Source organism: Callionymus lyra, chromosome 17, assembly GCF_982586985.1.
Source record: "Callionymus lyra chromosome 17, fCalLyr1.hap1.1, whole genome shotgun sequence".
Lineage (NCBI taxonomy): Eukaryota > Metazoa > Chordata > Actinopteri > Syngnathiformes > Callionymidae > Callionymus > Callionymus lyra.
Genome location: NC_141834.1, coordinates 6,394,024 through 6,419,517, shown reverse-complemented (window position 1 = coordinate 6,419,517; position 25,494 = coordinate 6,394,024). Strand labels below are relative to the sequence as shown.

General features: G+C 36.1%; 5 protein-coding genes across 8 annotated transcripts in view; 4 read left to right on the top strand and 1 right to left on the bottom strand.

Annotated features, from left to right (window-relative positions):
• The window catches only part of rnf217 (ring finger protein 217), a 124,043-nt gene that overhangs the window by 15,508 nt on the left and 83,041 nt on the right, over positions 1–25,494 (top strand). Inside the window, exon 7 of one of the 2 annotated variants that reach the window (XM_087812167.1) lies at positions 480–4,652. The exons of the other annotated variant lie outside the window; for it this stretch is intronic. Coding sequence (XP_087668293.1) covers positions 480–559 — 80 coding nt within the window. The 3' untranslated portion in view covers positions 560–4,652. Of the gene's footprint in view, positions 1–479; positions 4,653–25,494 lie in introns of those variants that run through there. 2 annotated transcript variants of the gene reach the window in all.
• On the top strand, positions 5,933–19,041 carry tpd52l1 (tpd52 like 1). Of its 3 annotated transcripts, XM_087812173.1 has the most exons (11): positions 6,022–6,055; positions 8,166–8,255; positions 9,708–9,920; positions 10,304–10,324; positions 12,093–12,205; positions 12,277–12,425; positions 14,241–14,342; positions 16,431–16,445; positions 17,683–17,721; positions 18,064–18,124; positions 18,446–19,041. In XM_087812173.1, the coding sequence occupies exons 1-11, from the start codon at positions 6,037–6,039 to the stop codon at positions 18,566–18,568; spliced, it is 945 nt and encodes a 314-aa protein (XP_087668299.1). In that variant the 5' UTR covers positions 6,022–6,036; the 3' UTR covers positions 18,569–19,041. The 3 variants fall into 3 exon arrangements, with proteins under 3 accessions (XP_087668300.1, XP_087668301.1, XP_087668299.1); XM_087812174.1 differs by lacking the exons at positions 8,166–8,255; positions 9,708–9,920; positions 10,304–10,324 and having other exon boundaries at positions 5,933–6,055; XM_087812175.1 differs by lacking the exons at positions 8,166–8,255; positions 9,708–9,920; positions 10,304–10,324; positions 16,431–16,445; positions 17,683–17,721 and having other exon boundaries at positions 5,933–6,055.
• Positions 19,325–20,737, bottom strand: hddc2 (HD domain containing 2). Its single transcript, XM_087812176.1, has 6 exons — positions 20,658–20,737; positions 20,099–20,220; positions 19,934–20,036; positions 19,781–19,849; positions 19,560–19,698; positions 19,325–19,464 (listed from the first exon to the last, which is right to left on the bottom strand). Exons 1-6 carry the CDS (start codon positions 20,718–20,720, stop codon positions 19,325–19,327), a joined length of 636 nt encoding a protein of 211 aa, XP_087668302.1. The 5' UTR covers positions 20,721–20,737.
• On the top strand, positions 21,028–22,355 carry cenpw (centromere protein W). The gene is made up of 3 exons (XM_087812179.1): positions 21,028–21,158; positions 21,221–21,334; positions 22,027–22,355. Exons 1-3 carry the CDS (start codon positions 21,072–21,074, stop codon positions 22,051–22,053), a joined length of 228 nt encoding a protein of 75 aa, XP_087668305.1. The 5' UTR covers positions 21,028–21,071; the 3' UTR covers positions 22,054–22,355.
• On the top strand, positions 23,152–24,996 carry LOC148062259 (E3 ubiquitin-protein ligase rnf146-like). Its single transcript, XM_087812724.1, has 2 exons — positions 23,152–23,335; positions 23,842–24,996. The coding sequence occupies exon 2, from the start codon at positions 23,843–23,845 to the stop codon at positions 24,734–24,736; it is 894 nt and encodes a 297-aa protein (XP_087668850.1). The 5' UTR covers positions 23,152–23,335; position 23,842; the 3' UTR covers positions 24,737–24,996.

The following is a 25,494-nucleotide window of genomic DNA, read 5'->3' as shown; positions in this document are numbered from 1 at the left end:
ATTTTAAAATTCTGGTTCTTACTTTCAGAGCTATTCATGGTCAGGCTCCTCCTTCCATCAGTGATCTGATCCAGCCTTACACCCCAGCTCGGGCTCTGAGGTCTGTGGATCAGAATCTACTGATGGTTCCTGAACATGCTTCCAGACTGTTACTCCTAAGCTTTGGAACGATCATCATCTCGCTCTGTGTTTGATGGATCTACTGACTCCTTCAAGAAACATCCTAAGACATTTTTATTTGTGCAGGATTTTCCCTGATTTTCTGAAGAAAAAAAAAAAAAAATGACCATAAATAACAGCACTAACTTTCACACACAAAAAAATACAAAAAAATCTATTGTCCCGAAACAGTTCCACACGGGCAAATATACTCAAAATGTGTTGAAATGTCAGCAGGAGTACTTGTATAGTATAGTATAATATAGAATAGTATAGTATTTGTTGAGTCTACCTCACGCTTGAACCTTCTGTGTTTGCAGGTTTGGTAGCTTTTCCCGTCTACTATGTGTGTAAGAGGAGGAAGAAACAACACTCGCAGGGGTCAGGACGCTGGATCTGAAGCCCGCTGGACGTCACTCACAACAAACTTCAGAAGTCCTCTCGTTCTCAGGGACACACACAGGTCAACAAATCAATGAATCTGATCGGGATCTCTGAATATTGCGCTTCTATTATAGCCGAGCTGCTTCGAGGCGCTGAGAAATAAACGGATGGAAAATGAAGAACGGGTCACATGAAGATGTATAAATAGGAACATTAACTCTTACCAAAGATCTGTCGTTACACTACAGGAGGAATTTGCAGTTCTCTTCCTTTGTTCTCTCAACACACAGAATAACTTTTAGACCCCGAGCTTTGCATGATATATTTAAAACATTCAGATTAATTGAAGTGCTTATGATAATAGCAGTTAAAATTTTGAAGTGAACTTTACCAAGTCGGCAAAGTAATTTCACTTTTAAAAACATGTGCGGGGAATCTACTTCCTGTACTCTACTTCCTGCCTCCACGTGTTCGTTGGCCACGGTCCCTTATATCTGCGTCATAGAGCAAAAAAAAAAACCTGCTTTATTCTCATTCTATTGTGCCCAAACAAACATGAGCGCTACCGGCTGGAGGGAAAATCCTGTGTTGTTTATCTTCCAGGATTCCAGTTAAGTGAGCGACATGTGCTTCCGATGAAATTTGCAGTTCAACATTGAATCGTGATGACGATCTAATTCAACTTAGCTTAACGAGGTCTGATGATCCCTAAGTTAAAGCACGGGTCTTTGTTGACCTGACACAACTTTTCTTGCCTTTTCAGAAGCACCTAAAAGTGTCAGACTGGAAATAAGATGCTATTTGGAAACAAGAAATGTATCTTATTTTTGAATGAGTCTCAAATAAACATCACAAGTTTAAAATTCAACAGAAGATTTCTAGCTTTAACTTATATAAACTGCAAATAGGACGTCAAATTTAGCTTTTGAAGAACATCAAGCTTGTGTAATATTTACATTTATTATGATAGTGTTAAACCTCTTTAGTTAAATGTGATGTTTTGTTCGCCAGTGCTCATTTTTGCGTGTTTCTGATTAAAACAAACCCATGTGACCACACAAAGAATTGTGGCAAGTTCAACTTTTCTGATAATTATTAACCTACAAAAAACACAATTTATTTATAACTTAAGACAATGGTAAATATGCTAAGTTGAGTATACTGTCGCCAATTTGCTTACACGCAAATTCATTTCCGAACTTAACCTTTAGGAAGTAATTTCATTGTTTAATGCTTTATCTATAAAAATAAAATCCCATCATAATGCATAGAAATACAAGTCACTGAAGCCACTGTTTAATTCCACTCTGGAGACTCGTGGTGTGTTGATGAAGCTTCATGAAGCAGTGTCCTATTTTTAGATCCCAATAGGTGGCGCCATCAGTTTTTATTAACAATTTGTGAGGTCTTAATAGATGAGCTGTTTAATGCGATATATTATAGAGCAGCGAGCGCCATCTAGTGGGCTCTGAGAATTAAGAAACTGCATCATGAACCTACTAGAGACTATTTTTCTTCCAGTTTTTTTTTCTGTTCACAAAGTTGTTCTCAAATGTTCGATACCTTTTAAGCAGCTTTAGCCTTTTGATTTGATAAAATCCCCACAATGGTTCTCTTGACCTTCCATGAGTCACCCGCGCCGCTCTGCGTCACTTTCTAATTTGCCTCTAAATGAAAGTCACTCTGCCCTATAACTTCCTTAAATGGGGAGGATAATGAGTTTTTGTGCTGCGAGCACGAAAGAAGAGGAAAACCTAAGAAGCACCAGATAATGTTTAGAAATCAAACATACATTTAGATGTTTAAGGTAATTATAGTTATGTATTATTTCGTTTTCTTTTCATTCTAGTCTTTTTTTCATTTCATTTGTTCATTTAATTTATGGGTCAGAATGTAATGGGACTTTTTAAAAGAAATTCAGCAACATTTCTTTATTTCTTTTTCTTGGAACCTTTATTTATTTGAGAAAAAATATGATCTTAAAATGTACAACATCAGAATATCTTTAAAAAATGTATGTACTGAATTTGAGGAATATTAGATTTCTCTCTAAAATATAACCTTTGGTTCATTTCAAACTGGACCGTCAGGAACATAAGGCACTTTACCAGCAATTCCTCATTCCGCCCTGTTCTCCTCTTTCAAACTGGTTGCCTTCATCCTTCCCTGGGGTTGTGGGTCAGAGCCATTATCTCTCTTGTCAAACCTCCCCCACCTCTGGGGGAGGTCAGACCAATCCATAAAGCTCACATAATTCTCCGGATGATGATTAAATAATTAAAATGACAATAGAAATTGTTAGCTTTATATATTAATTGAAAGGAAATATTTCTTATATATATTGACAATCATCATGGTTTACTCGTATCTATCAGACGCTGCAAATCGGATCGAAAGTGCTACATATGCTCCCTTCATATTTGACAAAGTCTTTCCTTTTTGTCTTTTTTATGTCGTATATTCTTCTAATAACGCATCAGAGATGTAGTTGCACTCACTTGGGCTGACCTTGCTGTAGGGACTTTGTCGACACAAAAAGCCTGATTGTTAAAATCCACTCGACTGTGTGATGCAACATTATTTGTCCAAACATGAGGCTTAAACTGTCCACAGCATCACAAATATTTATTTGACTGACAAGAAAAAAAAAGATAAAGTAAAACCCAGAACTAAATTACAAATCTTTTATTCACCCTTATTGTAAATCGAACATTTTTTTTTTTATGTTATTTTAACTGCCATCATGGGTTCAAATGTAGCATTTAATGCAAGTCAAATATTTACATTTATTCAAAAAAATTAAAAAAAAGTAAGGGATATGAAACTATATGAAGTCTTTTATATTTAAATCTGCTTTTATTCACAAACGCTCTTGTCATTTTTGCAAGCAAATTGAACCAATTCTTATTTAAACAATCATCCATGTTTATTAATTAAATTAGATGCAACAAATCAGATTAAAAGTGAAGATTTGGATTCATTTTTAACAACGTTTACAATGTTTGGCTTTCCAATGGAGAATTTCACTATTTCTAGGATTCCTTTCTCATCCTCTCAAATGTCAAATGAAGTTTGATAAATATGATCTTTATATCATTTGTAATAGTTTAACTGTTTTGCAAGACAATAAGTCTCAACTAACTTGAGTTACTTGATGAGCCTTTATGTTTTAAATTGTATTGGTTTTTTTTAATGAAAACAGCAAAAATGAATTAAAAATAGATGTTGAATCGATTGACTAAAGTTCTAATGTGACCAAATTAATCAGACATTTAAAAATAAACTTGGACGTAAGTGTTATTACAGGAAGAAAAAAAGGGGGGGATAGAGATAGTTGAGCTGTGACAGAGGGTGGACTCACTATGTAGATTAAATGTTGCTAATCTAAGAAAGTCCTATAGGTCCAAATACTTACCAGAGGTGGCCAAAGACAGAAAAACGAAGAGTGTAATATAAGGTCAAAGTTCATAGATCCAACTGAGAACAGAAGGATTGTTGGTGTGACATATAAAGACGACATCATGAAGCAGCCAGTGTGATATTGTTTCTCCTACACTTGCAGCATCAGGTTGACTTTTTTTTTCACAGTAAAAATAAAACTGACTTTGGCTTATATTAGTCTGTTGTGTTGCTGGCTGACACACTCTTGATTGTATTCTCTTCACTGATGTAAATATCTAACGGTGCCTTCACAGACACTCTAGAGCCAAACCTTTCGTTCTGGAACCAGATATAACAAAACCAAATCATCTTTCGAGAAACTCGTGTAGATCTGATGCTGACGAACGTTTTAATATTGGATGAAAACATAAACACATTTGCACATGTAAACCGTCACTTTATTGTGCTTTGCTCCCATTTTTTTTTTGCACATGTACATAAAACATGATCACTACCACTGTGACCCGACTCTTGGGGCGTGTAGGAAGAATATTTAAACACAGCTTCGTATATCCACGTTGCAGGGATTATCAGCTGTAATATGATGCGCCACGATGACACAAGGTTGTTGTTCTTCATATAGTATCCGCTGAGACTCACTTATCCGTGCACAGATGTTGTTCTCATTTAAGAGTTGATGACGAGAAATAAAATGCTGTCAAGACAGATCAAGTGTGAGATTCTCATTTTGTGATATGAAAGAAGCAAAAGAAATATGTTGGGATATTTATTTGGAAGCTTTTAGGCTGCGTCCCAATCCTACTGCATACCCCTTACTGGAGTGTCAAGTGCTAGGGCTGAGATAAAGGGGTTGTATTGGGACAGGCCCTAAGATTATTAGAAGAAACACAAATTTCAGAACGGGGGTCTCAAACTCAACTGGCCAGGGGGCCACCAGAGGTAATTTCTTGTGGAGACTGGACCACAGGCTGCGGGGTCTTTCAGCGTTTCATTTAAATAAATTAAAGTTTGATTTATATTTGTTTTTTTAATGTTTTGTGGATTTTTTTTGTGGTTTCCTTTATGAATTCGGGCCATTCTATCTAATAGTATGTGTTATTTTATTTTGGAAATCTTACATGATAACAATTGATATAATTTTTTATTCCTTCACCATCTGACTGTTGAACAAAAATACCCTGCACTGCCTTGAATAGAATAGAATATAATAGAGTGCTTTATTTGTCATTATACACAGTATAACAGAATTAGAACCCCCCCCCCTTCAGTGCAAACAAGCAATACAGTACAACAACACAATATAAAACATGCAATATAAATACACGCAATATAAATACACTTCCAACAGTATAAGTTATATAGATAAAATGAATTAATTTCAAAGTATGTGCCTGCACTCATTCCAAACTTAAATTGAGAGCCGGAGAATATCATATCATTCATAAGAATTGTTATTGTACGTACAATAAACGACCGCTAGAGGTCAGGCTCACACAACAATGACTACTTCAAATCTCTAGCGCTCATCTTAATATGTCGTTTTGCATTCAAATTGTAAAGATTAAAACCTCATTTGTACATATATTACTTTTTCGTTATTGGTAATAATAATACAAGAATAATAATTATAATTATCTGGGGCCAAATTTGAATTGCATTAATTAAAATGATTCCTTAAATATTTGTTTTAATTGGAAGATAAACGTTTTAAAAGCTCTAAAGTAGCATATATATTTATATCATAGGTGTGTAAATATATTATTTATTATTTGTAATTACTTCGAACCAAAACTCGTTTGTTTTTTTTACATTAAAACAAATTTACAATTTTTTTTAAGATTAAAATTATGCACTTGAAAGAGAAAATGATGCAACCTCTATATTTGTAGTTGGTTTAAGTTGAGTTATGTTCCGGTAAGTTTCGCTAAACCCAACATCCTGGTTCGCGCTTGCTCCGAGGCCACGCCCACCCACGCACGCTCGGCCACCGCGTGACACCCGAAGAAACCCGAGTCGTCGTGGTGACGTGACGAGGTTTGCTGCGCGCGTGTGTGTCTGAGGCTCGTGTGTTCACCTGACGGACGGACGACCATGGAAACCAGACAACAAGGTCAGTGTCTGTGCTTTTAACCTCCATGTTTTATCGTGTTTTTATCCCAACATTTTAACTTGTTGAAAGTATGTTTCACTGACAATAACATGAAGTCACTCAGAGGCGACTGAAGGGTCAGTGAACGTCGCATTTGCGGAAAACATCAAACGTTTCTCTTTCTAAACCTTTTATTGCACAAACTGTAGATTTGATAAAAAGTACATTTTTCCACATTTTGTTTGTAAATGTAGTAAATAAACTACTACTACTACTACTAAGTACACAACATTAACATGCAGGTTCTGTTTACATCAGTTGTTCTCAGAACTAACAGCAAATGTTGTGTTTTAATAAACTATTTTGTTGACATGGTCAGAAACACATTTTTAAAATGGAAAATAAACTTTTGCACTTTACTGTTGGAGCTCGACTTGAAAAGGTGGGAAAGAGGTTCTGTTGGTTCTTTGCATTCCTTTGCCATCCAGGTATAAATGACTCTCTGTGTGATGGCTAACCGAGGTCAGTCCACCTTTGACTTCAAAGCAAAGAAAGATGTATTTTTAACCCTTTTAAAAATGTCTTATGATATTCAGAGTTATATTTATTTAAATTATAAACATGTAAAATAAAGTGTTGCCCTTTGCAGGTCATTATTTGATTATTGTTTGAGTTTTTAAGTGAAAAAAAGGGTTTATATAATATAATTTACCGTTATTTATTTTTATTTTAATGCAATAGTAAAATGTATGTTTCCATATAAAAACAAACAAATAAAAAAGTAAATACTTATTTAATAACATAAATATAATCTAGAGTCCATGATGTCACAAGTTTCAAATTAAGAAAAAGAAATGGAACAAAGTTATTTGTTTATTATTAAAAAATATATGTTTTTATTGACTCTATAAGACACATCTTTTAAAATGTGTGCAGTAGTTTTCCATAATCCTTGATAGACTTTTAGTTGACATTTTCCTACACATTTATTTAGTTTATATATATATTTTTAAACACCTAAATAGGACAAAACTGATGCCAAACAATCGTCTTCTTCTTACTACATTTACTTTCAGCGAGTTCCACTGCAAGGTTTTCACTTATAAATGATTGGGTTTTCGTGAGTTGTAGTAATATTTCAGTTCAGTAGCATCGTTTTAAAAACCAAAAATAGTTGGTTAGTGTTGCTTAGTTCATGTTTCAGGTGTGAAATTCAATTTGAAAGTATTTGTTCCCCTTACCTGGCTCTATAAGTGTGTCATTATCACTGGTTTCTATGACTCTATAATCGTTTTTAGATGTAAGCTTAATTTAAAGTTACAAATTTTGTATACATTTTATAGATGCAAACATATTTCACATGATTACTTTATTGTACAGGATAAACCGGAGAAATAAATAGAGTTATAGAGCGTTTAAAAGACTGCTATTAATGTGATTTACAAGGATGAGCACTGGAAGTGAAAAGGTCAGTAGGATTATAGTCAGTAGTTGAGGATGAGATCTGGGAGTTGTGGGGAGAAAAAGAAACGACGACTTAAACTGAGACTCAGAGGAGAATGTTTACGGTGCTGACGGACGTCTTGTTCAATTTAGCTGTTTGGCATCAAACAGAACTTCAACTGCAGCCATATGACCATCCTCAGGCCTCTGATTTACCATAGCCACATGACCACTGCAGCTAAATAGGAATCTTATGACCAAAGGTATTTGAGAGGGTGGGGGGGTGAGGGTTTGGACGCTTGATGGTTGAATATTTTCATCTAAACAAGTGTTATCACCACTACTCCAATATTTACCCGAGGAAGCCGATCTTATTCAAACAGCCTGGTTCTGTTGTGTGATGATGTAATGAGATTTCTGCAGAAACAAGGGAACATTTGTTTCCTTCGATAATTTAGTTTCACTCAGAAAAAAAAAGACCATTGTTCATCCTTCTAACAAAACGAAGGATAAGCACATCCAGGATGTTTCTGGTCGGTGCCAGGCATGGGTTAAATGTTACACTTCCTTTCCTGGTTCCTGTGAAAACGCAGTGTCAGACTTTTGACAGAAGAAAAAAAAAAGGCTTCTGTTGAGTGTAACCAGTGTTTTTGTCTGCTCCTCCCACTGCTGCCTTGCTCGGCTGCAGAGTTGTACTCAGACATTCTGAGCGATGCAGTGGTGGACTGGGGCGGTCCTGGAGAAGAGTGGGTTAATTCAACACCTCAGAGAGAGCAGGGTAAGATGCTCCTCACTCGGATCCAAGTCACTGCACACCACAGAGAAACAAACACATGGAAGTGATGGAAGTTTACTCCTTAAATGATCCGTCATCAGCACTTTTATGACTTAAATATAGATTTAAAGACGTCATAACATGTCATGGAAAGAGGAAAAAGGACTTGTTACATGCTGGTTGAAGGGTTTGAACACTACTTGTTGAGCTGTTCTGGGTTAATGTCGACATCGACAAATTATATGAGTAATGATGGATCATCACAGACCTACAGTATCTCTTCCCTAAATCAACGGTTCGTCATCATCTCAAACAAGAATTTTGAAGAGATCATGTCACACATATGACTCGCAAAAAAATCCAAGGCATGAATCCCTTTATTACTATAGTTTATTTGGGAACGAGTGGTCAAGTTTTGACATTCTGTAAAGCCTGGGTATGGATCAAAGAATCAAGATCTGTTACCAATACTGTACCTTCATTTTGATACCAGTTCCTGAACTTAACTTTTTTTTAAATACCATTTAAATACCATTTTTAATAGAGATAAATTGACATTACACATACATGTGCAAGTACATCTTGATTTAATTTCCAGTGCAAAAGAACAATTGGAAACATGTGACAAATCAATCTAATGTTTTCTGCCTTTGCCACTTAATATTTTTAATCAGAAAAGTCCAATCAAGTTTTGATCACACATTGGTGTGGAAACTTGGCAGAAGAAGCATCTTTCGATACTCGGCCGTAACAAAGCATTTTGTTCGGTGCCACAAAAAGAACTGAAGTTCGACACCCAGCCCTAATCCTCTGACGTGAATACGATCTCAATTCAATTCGCAAATTATAGGTTTCCTATTGATTCTGGAATTTACAGAAATTATCTACTTAGAGGTGGTAATTTTACCTCATGATGACGGCAGCTAGATGGATGGATGGATGGATGGATGGATAAAACGTTATTGATCCCTCTAGAACTGTTATTGACTAGCAAGTTTTTTGTGAATCTCTCTGTGAGATCAATACATTATCCATCCATCCATCCATCCATCCATCCATCCATCCATCTATCCATCCATCCATCTCTATATTTCTCTTTCGAAGTGTACCAAGATTTCTCATTGAACTTTACAGTTGAATTGTATTTATTGTTCAACAATCTAGTACAGTATGTGTTTTGAGATGCTAAGGTTAAACCCAACCGTCTCTCACTACACTTCAACCTTACACTGTATAAATAAATTACATTATCTTCTTGGAACATCGCAAACTTGGAACAGTTAGACAACAAAACATTTGCCAACCCAACTCAGCAGATAATACATTACTCAGTGAACATAAAATAACATTTATACACAAGATCTGAACCGCTCTCAAATGTTTGCACTGCTCCTTAAAGAACTGTATGCAAGTAGTGAAGTATTTTAACAACCTCCCCCTCTTTACACTGGGTAGATTCCCCTCAAAACATGTCTCATCCCTCTGGTGAGGAAACAGAGCATCAGAACTCAGTTGAAACATTTCAAAATGGAGTAGCTTGGAGGGAGAGCGCTGGAGAACCAGATGAAGGATCATCGTCCAATCACAGTCACTGGGGTTTCACATCAACCTCTTACTCACCAAACTGGGTCAGACCCAATTCCTGGGATGTGCAACAGGACAATTCAGGTGATGGGAGAGAGTAGACCCTGTCGAGTCCATCACTGTAGTGAGGTAGTCGTGAGACATGTTGTCGAGTAGAACTTTGTGTTTTGATGTAGTGTGTAGAATGACAATCTCGGATCATGTTGGAAAATATTTATTTAAAATGTGACCTCATGTGAAGTTTTTTACAAAGAACATAGTTTTGAAAGACAAGATAAATAAAGAAAGATAATTGTGTGTTTTTGTGTGTGACTGAAAAAAATGATATTGACAGCAATTAAAGAGTCATTGTGCATGCTTGTTTTTGTGTGTGTTTAGATGTTTGACCTCAATGAATTTAGCAAGAGCATATTATGTTTCCTTATTTTGTTATAATCATCCCTTGTCCTCCTATTTGCATCATCCAGAGTGTGAGAATCTGACTGCAGGTAAAGTAACTCGCATTTGTGATGTTTGTGTTATTATTGTGTAATTACACTCAAAATTAATTAATTAAGACTTGAGTATCTGACATGAGAATTTTTAAATGAAGGTTTGATTTAAAAGGCAAACAAAAACGTTCTTAAATGTTTGTTTTTTTCGGATTTAAAATAATTTCATGTTGTGTAAAAAATGTCATATTAGAGAATGAATTATGTACATTTAAAATATATTTTTTATATATATTTAGCACTCTCTTCTCTAATATTAAAGATAGTATTTTTTGCTTTTAAGATCTTGTTGAACATGTTGGGTTGTTTGCTGATATGTGGAAATATGTGGGATTATGGTTTGCAATTGGAGTCGCCTTTAATTTCATAAGCAGCATTAAAATGTTAACCGCTGTTACAGGACCTAATCCTCTGTTTTGACACGAACGTTTGATGACATGATGTGAGGTTTGTTGTCTGAGTGTTTTTCTTTTAATTCGATCAAGGTTTCTCACAAATTACTTGTAAAAAAAAACAACATACCAGTAATACACCAAAGGTCCCATTATGCACAGCAACTGATGAAGATTAAAAAAAAAGAAAAAGATTTAGATTAAATGGCGAGTCTGGACATTTCCTTAAAATAGCCTGTGATACTATAATAGACCGATGTCAGGATCTAACATTGGTTTTTGGTTAAAAGGTATGAAGGGAAACACATTTTCACAATGATTTATTGTTACCATAAAGGTCAATAAACCAAACCACCATTAAACTGACTCATAATATATATTTTCTTGAAATAATATGGATCATTTAAATGCATCTATAGACATAATAACATCTATTATTGCCATTTAGAACTTAATCTGCCCTTTGAGGCCCCGAAAGCATCTTGTTCCTATCTGTCTGTAGTGTCAGTCTGCAGAGTCAAAGCTGGATAATCCATGTCTGCTAATCCAGATTAGAGATCTGTAGTGGTTGATTGCGTAACAGTCAGACAGAGAACCCATTCGTCAGTGACACGAGCGTAAAGAAGACGTATAGGAAGGTTGAGATTGTTGCAAAGAATCATCAAAAGTCTCAACTTTCAGGGAAAAACATTGTGTTGGTATGTCCATGTATATGTATATGACGTCGTAATCATCAAATGAAAATAAGTTTACAAAGTTAATAGATAACAAGTTGTTGAAAGTATTTGTTTGCTCAGCACGCCCTTAAAAGAGTTGGTGCCTTGATGGACGACTTGGAAAAAAAGGAAACTTGATATTCAAGAACGGGTCAAAGCTGTTTTCACGCATTTCTAAAACACCGCCTCGTCTTGTTTAAAAAAAAAAATTTGATGTATCAATCAAGTTGTATCATGCTAATTCTTGCTAGCATAATCGTGTCATTTGAGTTTATAAGTCTATAATAATCTTTGATATAATATTATTCTGTTTTGTATCATTTCCATCATAACAATTATGACACTGTCTTGTGGTTTCATCATACACTGTTAGCATTAAGGGCTGATTTCAGATAAAACTGTGTGTTTTAATAATACTTTGTTCAAGACAAAACTTTCAATTGTTATCCTTTTGCTGTAATGAATTATGTTTGGCATCTCATTCGTGTGTTTAAGATGGAAATCTAATATTCCTGTGTGGGAAAAAAAAGGCCTAAAGTTGAATTAAAGGCAATTCTAAGAACATTGTTGGTGTTGAAGATGTATCGATTTTTAAAGAGTGACCAAAAAAAAACCAGAGCAAGAATGCATGACATTGTTATATTTCATCACATGTAGGTTTCCTGCACTCGGATCCTCTCAAGGAGTCTGACGAGGACTTGGTGTCAGAGGTCCCTCTCGACACCATGACAGAAGAAGAGAGAGAGGAGATTCAGCAGGAACTGGCAAAAGTATAAGTAATATCTTTATTTGATGAGATACCCTTTCAAAGATGAAACCTGACGATGATTTCCGTCTCCAGCTGGAGGAGGAGATGAGCACGCTGCGGCAGGTGTTGACGTCCAAAGAGAAGCAGCACGCTGAGCTCAAACAGAAACTCGGCATCACTCCTCTGAGTGAGCTGAAGAACAACTTCAGTCGCAGCTGGATGGACATGCAGAGCTCGACGGCGTGAGTTAAGATAAGAGAAAAGTGGTTGAACGAGTTAAAGAATGAGGCTCGATTGTCACGAAAAGATGATCGCATTCCTGTCAATAAGATGCAAACTCAAAGAGTGATGCTTCTGATTCTCAGGTCACTACGGATACAAAACATCTGTTAACTTGATCAAACATGTGAAGCCACAACACTGCGGCTGCTGTGCCAACATGATTTTGTTGCACAAACATTCCTTCATTTTCTATCATTTATTATCTTGTCAGAGGACTGGGGTCTATCCCAGCTACTTAGGGCAAGAGCGAGGGACACCCTGAACAGCTTGCCAGCCGGTCACAGGACACACAGAGAACTACAACCATCCCTGCACAGACTGACACAAATGTAAAGAGTTAACATATGCAGGAACAGGAAGAACATATCAATTCCACACTGATGAACACCTGTTCATTCACTTATAAATAACATTTTAATCAACCTGCAAACAAAAAAGGGAAGAAATGATTAAGCAAAATACAATAGAAGAAGTGTGTTGGTGCTTTCAAAGTAAGGCAACAAAGATAAATGGATTTTTTAAATGACTCAGTTAATCAAATTTTTTTGGAACCATAAGCTTAGTTTAAAAAAAGAAAATAACTGTTAAAAGAATTTTTTTTTTATAATTTATTAAAAATAAAATAATTGCATTAGTTTCAGTAGTAACCACATAAAATGTTCATCTTGTGATGTTGTGAGTAACAATCAGTCACATTTTCTCGCTTAAAGTTAAACTGTATTTTTTATTTTCATTTATGTTGTTATGGTTAATGTTGCACATATGTACCCAAACAAATTCCTAATCGGTGGAAACCTTCACTAATAATGGCAAAAATATATACTCGTTTTGATTAATTATGTACCACAATAACATCAAATTCAAAATGTGGATAATCTCTGAAACTGAACGTTTATTTTACCCTATTAACCTATCATTATTAATATTTGTGTTGTTATTATTGTAATGATTAAGCTTTGAAAAGTAAATGCATAATATCAACTAAGTAAATCAATAATATCAACATAAAGGATTCAGTGTGAGACATAATTTATGTCAACTGACTCTCAGATCTACATTACAAAAAGAAGGCTCTTTTATGCGAGTCCTTTTCTTATTTGGTTACAACTTGGCGCTCACTTTACACACAGCTGCCATCCTCATCTATAATGAAGCAGGGTGACTGCTGGAGTGAGATATCACTCTTGATGTTCACTGATGAGGATTTTCTTGCTGCTATTATTGCTTACAATTATCTTGAAAAATAACTTTTACAGCGTTAGATAGATATATTGTTGACCACAAATATGAAAAGTTTTTTTTCCATTAGACTGAATATTGACGAATTATCAGTGATGTCACCTGTTTGTAACTGAACCACAGTTTTGAAAGCGATCTTTGGTCGCAGCCATCTTAGAGATGCAGCCTGAAGATGTACAGTTTGAGCAGAAAGTGACATCATTGTCTTTTATTGATACAAAATCTATATTAATATTAATAATATTCAACCGCACTTTTAATTATTTATTTATTTACTCATTTTATCTTGATCATAGTTATTTTGTGGTTAATATTCCCTCGAATTTTTTGTAAAATAAAATAATAACATCTTTATTTACAATTAAGATGCAAGTGACCATCTAATACGTGACTTCCGATCAGCCTGCCTCAAGTGGACACATGATGAACTGCAGCTCTTTGCAGCCCTGTGTTGGCTTCACTGATTCAATCTGGATGTTTCCCGTTGATTATTCCAAATGATCAATATTTTTGTTGTGTTTTGATGATATTTTCAGATACAAGAAGACTTCAGAGACTCTGTCAACAGCTGGACAGAAAACCTCTGCGGCCTTCACCACCTTCGGAAGCACCCTCACCAAGAAGTTTGAAGACATGAGGTATTTTTGTCCCTTTTATTTAAGAGAAAGAAATTAAACTTTACCTCTTATTTTAATTAATTAAACTTTAAATCTGAAAACCTCATGAAAATTAATAACTATCAAATCAGATATAGCAACGTTATGGTGATTCATTTTGAGGTTGTAAGAAAACACTCTAATCCAGCTCATTTCATCGCTTACAAAAAATGTTGTTTAAGGCTTTTCTAATGTACTCTAGTCAAGAAAGGTGACGCTTTACAAGCAAAAAAGATACAAACTTGCTACTCTGGTATTTTGCTTGTGTGAAGTGGTTTGAAAAATAACGGAAAATCATCTTTATAACGTGTAAATTGATTGGAAAGCAGTTTCTATCACGCTTTACAGATGAGTCATGGTCACGTGCCTGTGATCAGATGTCTGCAATTATTATAATAGTGGAACTCTTGGAGTACACATATAACCTTTAATAAACCACTTTTTTTTACATGAATTAGCAGTATTCCAGTTATTAATTCTTGTAAAGTTAAACTTTTTTTAACTAGCTTATGTATATTAGTAAAGGGTAATTAAATGTCTAGAGGGTTTCAGTGAGTACTTTGAGTTTTGTGTGGGACTATCAAGCCAAAAGAAAAACTGAAGAAAAACGATGCCTTAATGTGTTGTTAAAAAAAAAAACACTATATAACTTATAAGACTATAATTCAACTATACATTTAGATTTTTCAGCCTTGTAAAAGAAACACACAAACATAGTTTGGTTTTGAAGTAGAAATGAAAAAGTGTAAATTCCACTGCACTGCTCCTGGCTTATCTTTTAGGTAAACGAGTAAATCCAGAAAATACATTGTGTTTGTCGTTATTCCAGCATGTATGGTCTGGAGCTAATGTTCCCCCGTAGGTATGTCCTGAGACTAACTCCTCATTTGTCGTTTGATTTCTACATATTCTTTTTTTTGCATGTTTACACTTGAGTGTGTCTCGTTGTTTCTTATCGATTGAACCTTGAGCTGATGATGAGTCGATGAAGCTTCATGAAGCATTGTTTTCAAAGCCTACTAGATGGCACTTTCTCTGATATTCTATTGAAACCTCACATTGTCTTTGAACTGAGGGCGCCACCTACTGGGTTGAAAACAAATGAACAATGCTTTATGAAGCATCTCCAGCCCAAATCAGGTATTTCAGGTATTGTCTTCAGACTGTAGTCGGGTGATTTTCAGAAATGTCTGATTTGAAATTTATTAACAGTATCTTTGACACTAGAGTTGTTTTTGGCAGCCATATTGTTGGTTTTGACCAACACAGGTTAGCAACAATTTCTCTCGGCCAAACTAATTACATTTTTTATAGACCTTACAATAGTGTTTTTATACTATTGTTACTAATAATGAAAAAATGTCTTAGTTCAATGTTAATGTAAATTTATTTATTTTTTTCCTGTGGAATTTATTTGTCCTATGCTACTGACACCATAGAAATTAGAAATTTTGTTATGTTTTTTTTTTACAAAATTTAATTATCTCCAGATTTAGTCTAAGAGTTTTATTCGTTGTCAATTTCTAGTTTTTGTTTACAAAAGTTTCACTATTTGACAGAAGGAAAGGAAGCAGGGTGAGAAGAGTCAGAGTTGAAGATGCTCAGGTTTTAATCTGAAGTTAAAAGAAACAATGTATTAACTTGCTGATATCTGTAAGAGTTTTCTACATCCTGTGAATGAACACATGATTTTTAATTTTTTGACACAGCCTGTCTTTGAATCTTAAGCATTCCTTAATTTCATTTTGTTTCATATACGCTATAAATACATTTCCTCTTCTGGATATAGCATGAGTCACATGATCATCTATCCTTTGACTGTCAAGATTCCACATTAGAGACACAGTATCTGTTCACATAATCTTTCAGCTTCAATTTGTTTGAGTCACATGACTAACGTCTGGTCTTAAATAAACTTGCTGTTCTCTTCTAAAAATGCATCAACACTTGTTCTGTCTGGCTGCATGTTGTGTCTACTGTCATGTGACCTGCTTTCTGCATGAACACTGTCCATCCATGAACCTACTATGCAGTATAAACTGAACTTTATCTCCCTCCATGCTGCCCAAGGTCCAACTCTATAGGGTAAGAACTTGACAGATGCAGATTATTGTGAAAGAAGATGAGATAAGATGTGAAGATATTTTAGTAAAATGGAGAAAATGTAACCAGAATGACCTGATTTGAATGTATTTTTAATAGAAGTGTAGCTTGTGTAGATAAATAACCCAACCCTGACTTAATTGTTTGCTGGTGTGAGCGATTGCGTGTTTGTGTCGTGTGATGGAGTTCAGTTCATCCATGTGCAGCGAGAGATCAACGGATTCTTGCTTCATCAACCATGGCTGGATAGAAAAGGCTATTTAAAGTCAGATTCACTGCATTTTCTAAAGGTTTTAAAGCACATTTCATCAACAATTACAGTCTAAAAACGGAGTGGCTCCTGCATTTAGTAGACTGTAAATGATTTAAACAGACATGTGTTTGCTTAGTGTGTTTGGAGTTGAATACAAGTGCTTTAAGTGAGATAAAGTAAAGGCTAGATCACAGTGTTTATTGATAAGTATGCAGCTTATTTCTGTGGAGTTAAATGTATACCAGCAGCTGACAGAAGAATTCAAAACTAATAAGTAACGGCTAAATATTGTTAATAATAACTACAATAATTTGCTATAACCTGCTATTTTTTATGTCAACCATGTGGCTTATAGAATCTATGGATTTTTATGAGTTTTTACGAGCAGCCCGCAGGAGGCGCTCTTGCAAAAACCTCAAGAACATTAAACCTGAAGAAGAAAATTAACGTTTGATTTGTTTGGAGTGATCTGTTTATGCATCATTTACACACACAAAAACTTACATATGATGAAGTTCAAGGTGATCGATCTTAAAGAAAAAAAGCTGACGTCAACTTGGCATCAATTAACCAATGGTTGGAGACGGCAGCGTAAAGAACCCACACATGACATAACGATGACATAAGAACAAGAAAGCAAATGGCCTGAACTTCTCTATTCTTATCGTCTGATTATATATTGTAAATAGATGTTTACTTCTGTTTTACAAGCTCTGTTTGAAAAAGAAATGTATTGAATTAAAAAATGTAAGTGAGTGCTTCATATAGTCCAAAAATTCTAGTTTTTTTTTTTTTGTCGACACAAAATGTAAGTTCATCATAAGATCACTTTTAACAAAAGTTTCTTGGTAACTTTCGTGTCATTGTTGTGCTACTGTTCTCATGTGTTCCCCTGTGTTTGCTGTGTGTGTGTGTTTAACGTGCACTAATGATTAACTCCTCTCTCACCATGCTTCCTGTGGACAGCTACTCTATCAAACAATCTGTGAGCATGCCCACCATGAGGTAACCACCACCACCGCCTCCTTCTTGTCTGTGACTGGCTTGTTTTCAGGTTTCACTTCTGAGAGAAATTCACTGAAATACATACAACAACAAGAAGTGTATGTTGTTGTTGTTTAAATATGATTTATCGGCACTCTTTACATGTTATTTAGACAATAAAAGTGTTAATATATGTTTTATTTATCATTTGTGTATAGAGTTTAGATTTAAAAGTGTATTTACAGCATCTTAATATTCTTTTGTTGTCTTCCACTTAAACATTATAGTTGTCTTGTGCACTTAAGTTGACTTAAGGCTCAACCAGTTTCGATTTATTAATCAAAATGTTGCTTTTCTCTACAGAAACTCTCCCAGTTTCAAATCTTTTGAGGACAAAGTTGAGAATACAGTGACAACAATCAAGGTGGGTCATTTGTATCTTTAACCCTTGTCTTATCCCTGGGTCAAGGTGAGCCGAAGGCCCCGACAAATGTGTTTTTGGTATCCCTTGTGTTGTCTCTGGGAAAAGTAAGTAAGTCATTTGTATTTATTTAGCGCCAAAAGGAGGGAGGTCGTTCACCTTGACCCAGAGACAACAACAAGAGATAAAGTAATTTAAAACCTCATTTTCTGATATTTAATTAACGAAATTATGGTATGTGGAATGAATAGATTTAATTTATTCATAATAGTATTATTCCATCCAAGTGTCAACTTGTAAAGGAAACCTGTGTATGTTTTCAAGACAAAGGTTGGCGGTGCAAAGACCGGGGGAAGCTTCGAAGACGTTCTGTCCTCGGCTGCGAACGCCAGCTCTCAGGACACGCCCACCAACAACCTGACGGACAGCTCTGAGAGACAATGTTAAAGCTCCACCAATCAGCTGCAGGAAGTCTTTAAGTTTGAAAGATTTCACAGAAACCATCAGATTAAGTTTGGACCAAATGAGACGACAGAACTTTCAATTCAGGTACACTAACTCATATCCATTAACACTTTAATGTGCATTATAAGAAATAAACTCAACATTTAATACACATTTTAACTTTTTAAATGATGATCATATTCTGATCTGCCCCCTAGTGGTGAGATTGGTTATTAACGCTCGGAAATAACAGCTCACTGTAAAACAAGTCATGAAATGTTTCCTATATCATTACGTAACAAATTGATTAATTTTCTAAACTCCAGCTGACCACTTAACCTCTTTATGTTGAAATTTGTCAAGTAAATGTATGTTTATAACCTCGTATACAAACTGTCGACATAAAAATCGAAGGGCTGGATAATATTTATTTTGACCTGTAGAAAATAAAATGAAGGTGACAATCTTAAGTATCATGGAGGGGTCACGTCTGTGTGTCATTATTTTAGGTTGTTTTTGACTAATCTGTTTTATGTGCATCATTTATGTTTTTGTGCATCATTAAAGATTGTGTACGCCTGAAAGTTTACATGAATGTTTTGTTCTTATCAGTTTCTAATGCAATGATTAATATACCCTTTTGTTGGAGACGATACTTTTTAATATTTTCAAACTTGAGTCTCTGATTATATTAAAATATTAAAAAGAAAATAAAGATAGAAAAACAATAATAATGCTGGAGGTCCGTTTGTGCTTCAGTCAAGCTTTGGGTTGAGAGGAGGAAGACGCTGTGTCAGCATTTGAGTTCCCACAATCCTTTGCTCCCGCGGTGATAGATCGTTGGCGCTCATCGTTTAAAGAGTCAAGAAGCTTAAGGACATCCGGGTGTTGAAACCGACCTGAAGAGATAGAATATCTTTTGTAAAAAACAGATATTAAAAGAGCAATTTTGTTGAGTAATAATCATGAACTTAAAGGAATGAAGTACAAGTACCACTGGTGGAGTCAAAAAACTCCTGAAGCCTCCCCGGCGCTCCCTCCAGCTCTTCATACTCGTGCGCCTGCAGGATCATCTCAAGGAGGTCGAATTGTTTGACCAGTCGAGCCTCTTCACTGCTCTGGTTTTCAAATTCCTGATTGATAAAAGGTTTGTCATGACCATGAAGGATCCAAAAAAGTTAGGTGTCAGCAGAGGAACAGCTGAAAGTGTCTTACCGTCCAGAGTTCATAGATCTCCTGCTTGAGTCCATCTGGCAGAAGAGCGGAGATGGTCGTCATCGCCTCCTATTGCAAATTATCATTTCATGTCACACACAGCTGAGCAGAGTCACTTGTATCAAAGCAATGTTGAGGAATAAAGTTTTAAACCTCTTCTCTTCTGTGTTTCTCTTCTTTACTGACGTTGTCTGCCGGAGCGATATCTCCCACAATGCTCTCTGCCAGATCATGAACCAGCGCCATCTTTATACACCTGAGGATTTGGTTTGTTTTCAGCTAAATAACAAATTTAAAAAAATAATATCAATGTCCAACCTGTTCTTGTCCACTTTAGGGTCTGTGATAGTCAGAGACATCATGGCCATCCGGTACATGTGGTCGGACACACTCTCTGGGTTCTTTACGTTCCTGTACACCCACCCGGTCCTCGGTATCCTCTGCAAGAACACACAACTTTTTCAACAAAAATAAAAGGAAAAAATCACAACCGACTTTAAACATTTTACTGAGTAGCAATTAGTTTTAAATTTCTATTTCTAGTAGTTATAACTTATCAGTAGTGTTTTATTTTTCATTTACGATTTAAATTGCAAATTATTATCTCTTATTATTTAAGGATGTCATAGCTATTTAAATCATGCTCATTTTGAAATTGCGTTTATTGCATTAAAATATATTTTTACACATTGAATGAGTTCACTCTTATTGAGTTATAATTGCAGTAAGAGTTGTAACTATCGTGATACAACTTCTGATGTATATTGACTATTCGTAACTATGACTAATTCGTGTAAAATTAAAAATGCATCAACTTCAGTACAATTGCACTTGAACAAATAACTTATCATTTAGGAGTTAAAAGCCAGAATCTTACTTTAAGTTGTCCAACAAGTTTCATAAACCGAAGCATGTTCGTGCAATCCATAGGAGCAGCCATGACATGATCTTCTTCAGTGTTTCAATCCAAAATGTGTTTTCATAGCGCCACCTGCGGGTTGGAGTACATACTGATGTAAAAATGTTATGTGTGGTCTATTAACTAACTGAAAATGTATTTTTATTTTTGTTTTATTATTACTATTTTTATAGCTATTATTATGTATATATCGCTTATATATAGCCATTTTCAGTATAAAACTACTACTAATTACACTTACCTAAAGGGGGCGCAAATGAGGTCAACGACGAATGTTGCCTCCAGGAAAAAGACGAAGAAGAACTCACCGGAAGTTGCAACGGCGGGCGATTCAACGTTTCAACTAGTCGTTGTTGGAGAAAATCGTCAACAATGTGGCAAAAAGGAAATAAGATCAAGTCTTCGGTTCGATCGAAAATGAAGAGAAGCGCCAACATAGGATCAGCAACAGAGGCAATGGTATGAAAGAGAAGAATTTAAGAATGAAGTCCGTAAATAACTGTGTTCTAATCGTGCATCAGCTGGAACTCGCGACGTTGTTGTTCCTGAACAGCCTGGCTGAGGAGGCGAGGACCAGAGCCTTCGAGGAGAGGTCAGCCACGATCAGACCTGAACATGTTAAACACGTATCCAAGGTTGGTAACGTTCCTTGTTTGCTTCTAAGAAAATTAGGTTATAAAGGTAAAAAAAAAAACTTTATATACACTGAAGATTAGGGGTGGTAGTAAATATCTATTTGTCGATATTTTTCCATTATTTTATCATTGTTTTGGCTCGCAAATCATATTTTATATTACAGTAGTTGTTTCATGGTTTATATCTTAAAAAATTGTGTGTTAAATATAATGTTTATACATTTTTATTTACAAAAGAGGGCAGCTGTCATTATGACCTCTGCAGCCAAAGGAACTTTGAAATCCTGTAATGACTGAGGATGAGAGGATGCCGTCAACTCCAGCAGCTTTTAATGCTGATGTTTAGACATATTTTAGTTTCAAACAAGTTACGACTTTGTCAAGAGACCTGTGGTCTGTAAATTCCACACCACACCAGAGAGGAAAAGTACGTAGCTTTACTACAAGTATATCCTTGTTCCTAAAGTATCGCAATATATCGATATTATTGCCCGTTATCCATATCGTATCGCTAGATTCTTTTCTATTCACACCCCTAGTGTTAATTATGCAAGACATGTGGATATGTGTTGTTAAACACTAACCGCATAACTTCATGTACATATTACATTATTGAAATGTATTAATACTCATGTTGTATGACCGACTTTTGATCACCAAACCTTATATGATCTTTCCTTTTGTCTTGATAGAAGCTGCTCAAAAAAGGGAGAGGATAACAAGAATCACCTTCTATAATCACTTTTGTACATATTTATTAAATTTTGCTTTTAACTCTTCATCGCCATTTTCTTTTCTGATTGTATTTTATTACTTCTGATTATGTGTAAATAATGTTGGTTTGGAAACACTAATGATAAATGGATTACTGTTGCAAATATTTGATCTTGCTTTCACTTTTAATCTAAATAAATCACTTTAGTTGAGTCACATTTATTGTGTCTTTATTCGCAAAAGTATTACAATTATCATCAACAATCATTTCAAAGTGGATTTTGACATTCAACTAGGCCTGGATGTCGAAAACAATACTGTACCGCTTTTTTAAAATCAAAATTATTATATATTTTCAACTTTCTTTGCTTTCAAATCAGATTGTATTTTTATTCCAGTTCCTTTATGGTTTATATTTCAATAAAGTCTGTGTCAAAAAAAATATCTTTAATATAAAAAAAACCCTGCAAATATTCACAGCTTTTTTGTGTTGCAAATAAACTTCTGAAACAAATGAAAGCAGTTACGACCTTGTCGACAGTCATGCTGTCTGTAAATTCTGAAACGCCAGAGGCAAGTACTCGACAGTACTACAGATACGTTGTTCTTGCTGTATCACAATATATATTGTATCATAACACATCATACTGCTAGATTCTTTCGAATACACACCCCTTCACACAACCCTCTATATTTGTATTTAGTAACAAGTAAATATATTCTGTAAAGATTAATATATTTCATTTAAAAATATATATATTTGAAATATTTAAAAATCAGGGGAGTTGCCTTGGACCAATAGAAAATTCAAACTATTACCCTTTATATATTGCAATAACATTTAAAAGGAATAAGACGATGTGCGTTGCAAGGGAGTTTACTTTTCGTATGGCTTTGTGTTTTTTAATTCAAGCATATATGACTCCTTAAATAAACATCTAAAGACATTCTTATTATTTTCCCTGATTCTCTGGGACTCCTGTGTTTGTTTAATGTGTCTTTGCCTTTACTCACATACGTCAACGTACTGTACGTGAACCCCCGCAAGAACCGTTGACATCTACGTACATTGCGTATCTCTCTTCGATCTACACATCATGCGTCACGCAGCTCGTCACCTCATCCGCACGGTTTAAAGTCTGATCTCCGGACATGTCCTGACGCCCGTCACAGCTGGTTCTCCGTCACAACCTGATCCGCGACCCTGGAGCTCACATGAGGAGTTAAAAATATCCACAACTGCTCCTTCAGAATCGCTGATCCTTCGCAGCTTTCGGGTGAAACCAGGTAAATAAAAAGTGAAAGCTACACGGTTGGAAGCTAAATGCTAACAACACAATTCCTTGTTCTCGGATACGTTATAAAAAGGAATGTGACGAGTTTTTACAGTATTTATTATTAATTGATGTATAAGTTGACTGTATACGACCATTTAACGACGTAACGTTGTACATAAGTGTAAATAAAAATGATAATGCTAACGTTAGCTTAGCAACAGGGAAATGGGCGTGTGCCGTCATGAGCAACACTGTTTACTTTTTATTGAAACATGTTTAAAAGTTGTTCTAGTTATTTTTCTGAAAAGATTTGATTTGGTAAAAACATGGCTTATGTTGTTATACTCAAGGAAGTTCGCTTTATATAAGAGAAATGCGCATTTAAACTATAAAATATGATCTTTAAATACTTTATTTATTAAATACTCGAATTGTTGCATGTTTTATCCCAATTTTAAATAAATAAATTGAATCTTTTGAAGGCTCGCATGTAAGATGTGTTTCTCTTTTGTCTAGCATGGCAGGGAACGGAGTTCTGGCTGGTCCAAGTTCTGATGTCGCCTCCAGCAGAAGAGCGGAAGACGACGGTCTGTCCTCCGGCAACATCGTCCCGGACTGTGCCATCTGTCTCCAGAGCTGCGTGCACCCGGTCCGCCTCCCGTGCCGCCATGTCTTCTGCTTCTTGTGTGTCAAAGGCGCCTCTTGGCAAAGCAAACGCTGCGCCCTCTGCAGACAGCAGATCCCCGAGGACTTCCTGGAGCGACCCGTTCTCCTTTCCCCGGAAGAACTTAAGGCCGCCGCGGCCGGAGGCGGTCGTCGCCTGGACCACACGTGGTACTACGAGGGCCGCAACGGCTGGTGGCAGTACGACGAGCGGACCAGCAGGGAGCTGGAGGAGGCCTTTAACAAAGGCAAGAAGAGCGCTAAGGTGTTGATTGCGGGCTTCCTGTACATGGCGGATTTCGCAAACATGGTGCAGTACCGGACAAACGGGCAAGGCCGCCGGCGCAAGATGAAGAGAGACATCGTCGACATTCCCAAGAAGGGCGTGGCTGGACTGAGGTTGGATCAAGAGCCTTCGTTAGCGACACTCGTAGCTCCACGCGGCACCAGTTCAGCCGACGGCTCGGACTCTGCGATCCAGTCCCTGGCGGCTCGTCCCTCGATCGGGCCGCAAACACTTTTCGGACGCCATCGGGTCATTCCTTCCCCGGCTCCGATCCTGGAAGACTCTTTCTCGCAGCTGTCAATCAGCCAGACGGAGGAAGTGGACGGAGATGTCACGGATGTCGGCGTCACGGATGAGAGTGAGGATGAGGAGGGGGGAAGAATGTCACCCCGGGGTGGATCGGCCGATTCTGGACTTCGCTCAAGTAGTCCTGATGGACAGTGTACCGTGACAGAACTGTGACAGGGTTTAACTCTTTTATTTTCAAAATCAAATGAAATTTCTCATGTTTACCCAACTCATGCTGCAGTCAACATTTTTCACAACTTTCACAACTAAAACAGTGATTTAATACATGTTTATTTAATTATAAAGTGCATCAAAAGATACTCTTCTTGATGATGTCTGTCTTTCCTCCTTCTCCGATGTGATCAAACACTGTTGCTGCTTTTAAATAACCGGATGATGGAAGCTGATCTAAATAAAGAGCTTGAGCCCTCCAAGTCAACATGTCGGTGATCTATTGACGGAGCAAAGTGTCGTCCACGATTATCTCCCGAGTCATCATATGTCTACAGAAGTAAACAAAGAAGCATGACAAATACTAAAAGTTATTATGTTAAAAATGGAGTATAATAGGCGTTTGGGACTAGAGTATTTTCACAATACTTTATTGATTTTTGTTTTGAAACTACTTTTATTTCTTTTTTTAAATCAGGTTATATTTGTATAATTATGGATAATGTGTGTGTAAAATAACATTTTTGACTTTGACATTTTTGTGTTGCAAATAAACTGGCCACTAGACAACAGCATTCATTAGGTACTTCGCAGCTAAAGAAACAATAAAATCTTTGCGAGATCCTGGAGATGACTGAGGACGAGAGGATACGGCAGCAAACCAGTATTTTGGTTTCAAAACAAATGAAGGCAGTTAAGAAGTCGCCAAGAGTCACGCATTCCGTAAATTCTGCAACGCTAGACTCAAGTACTCCGAAAAT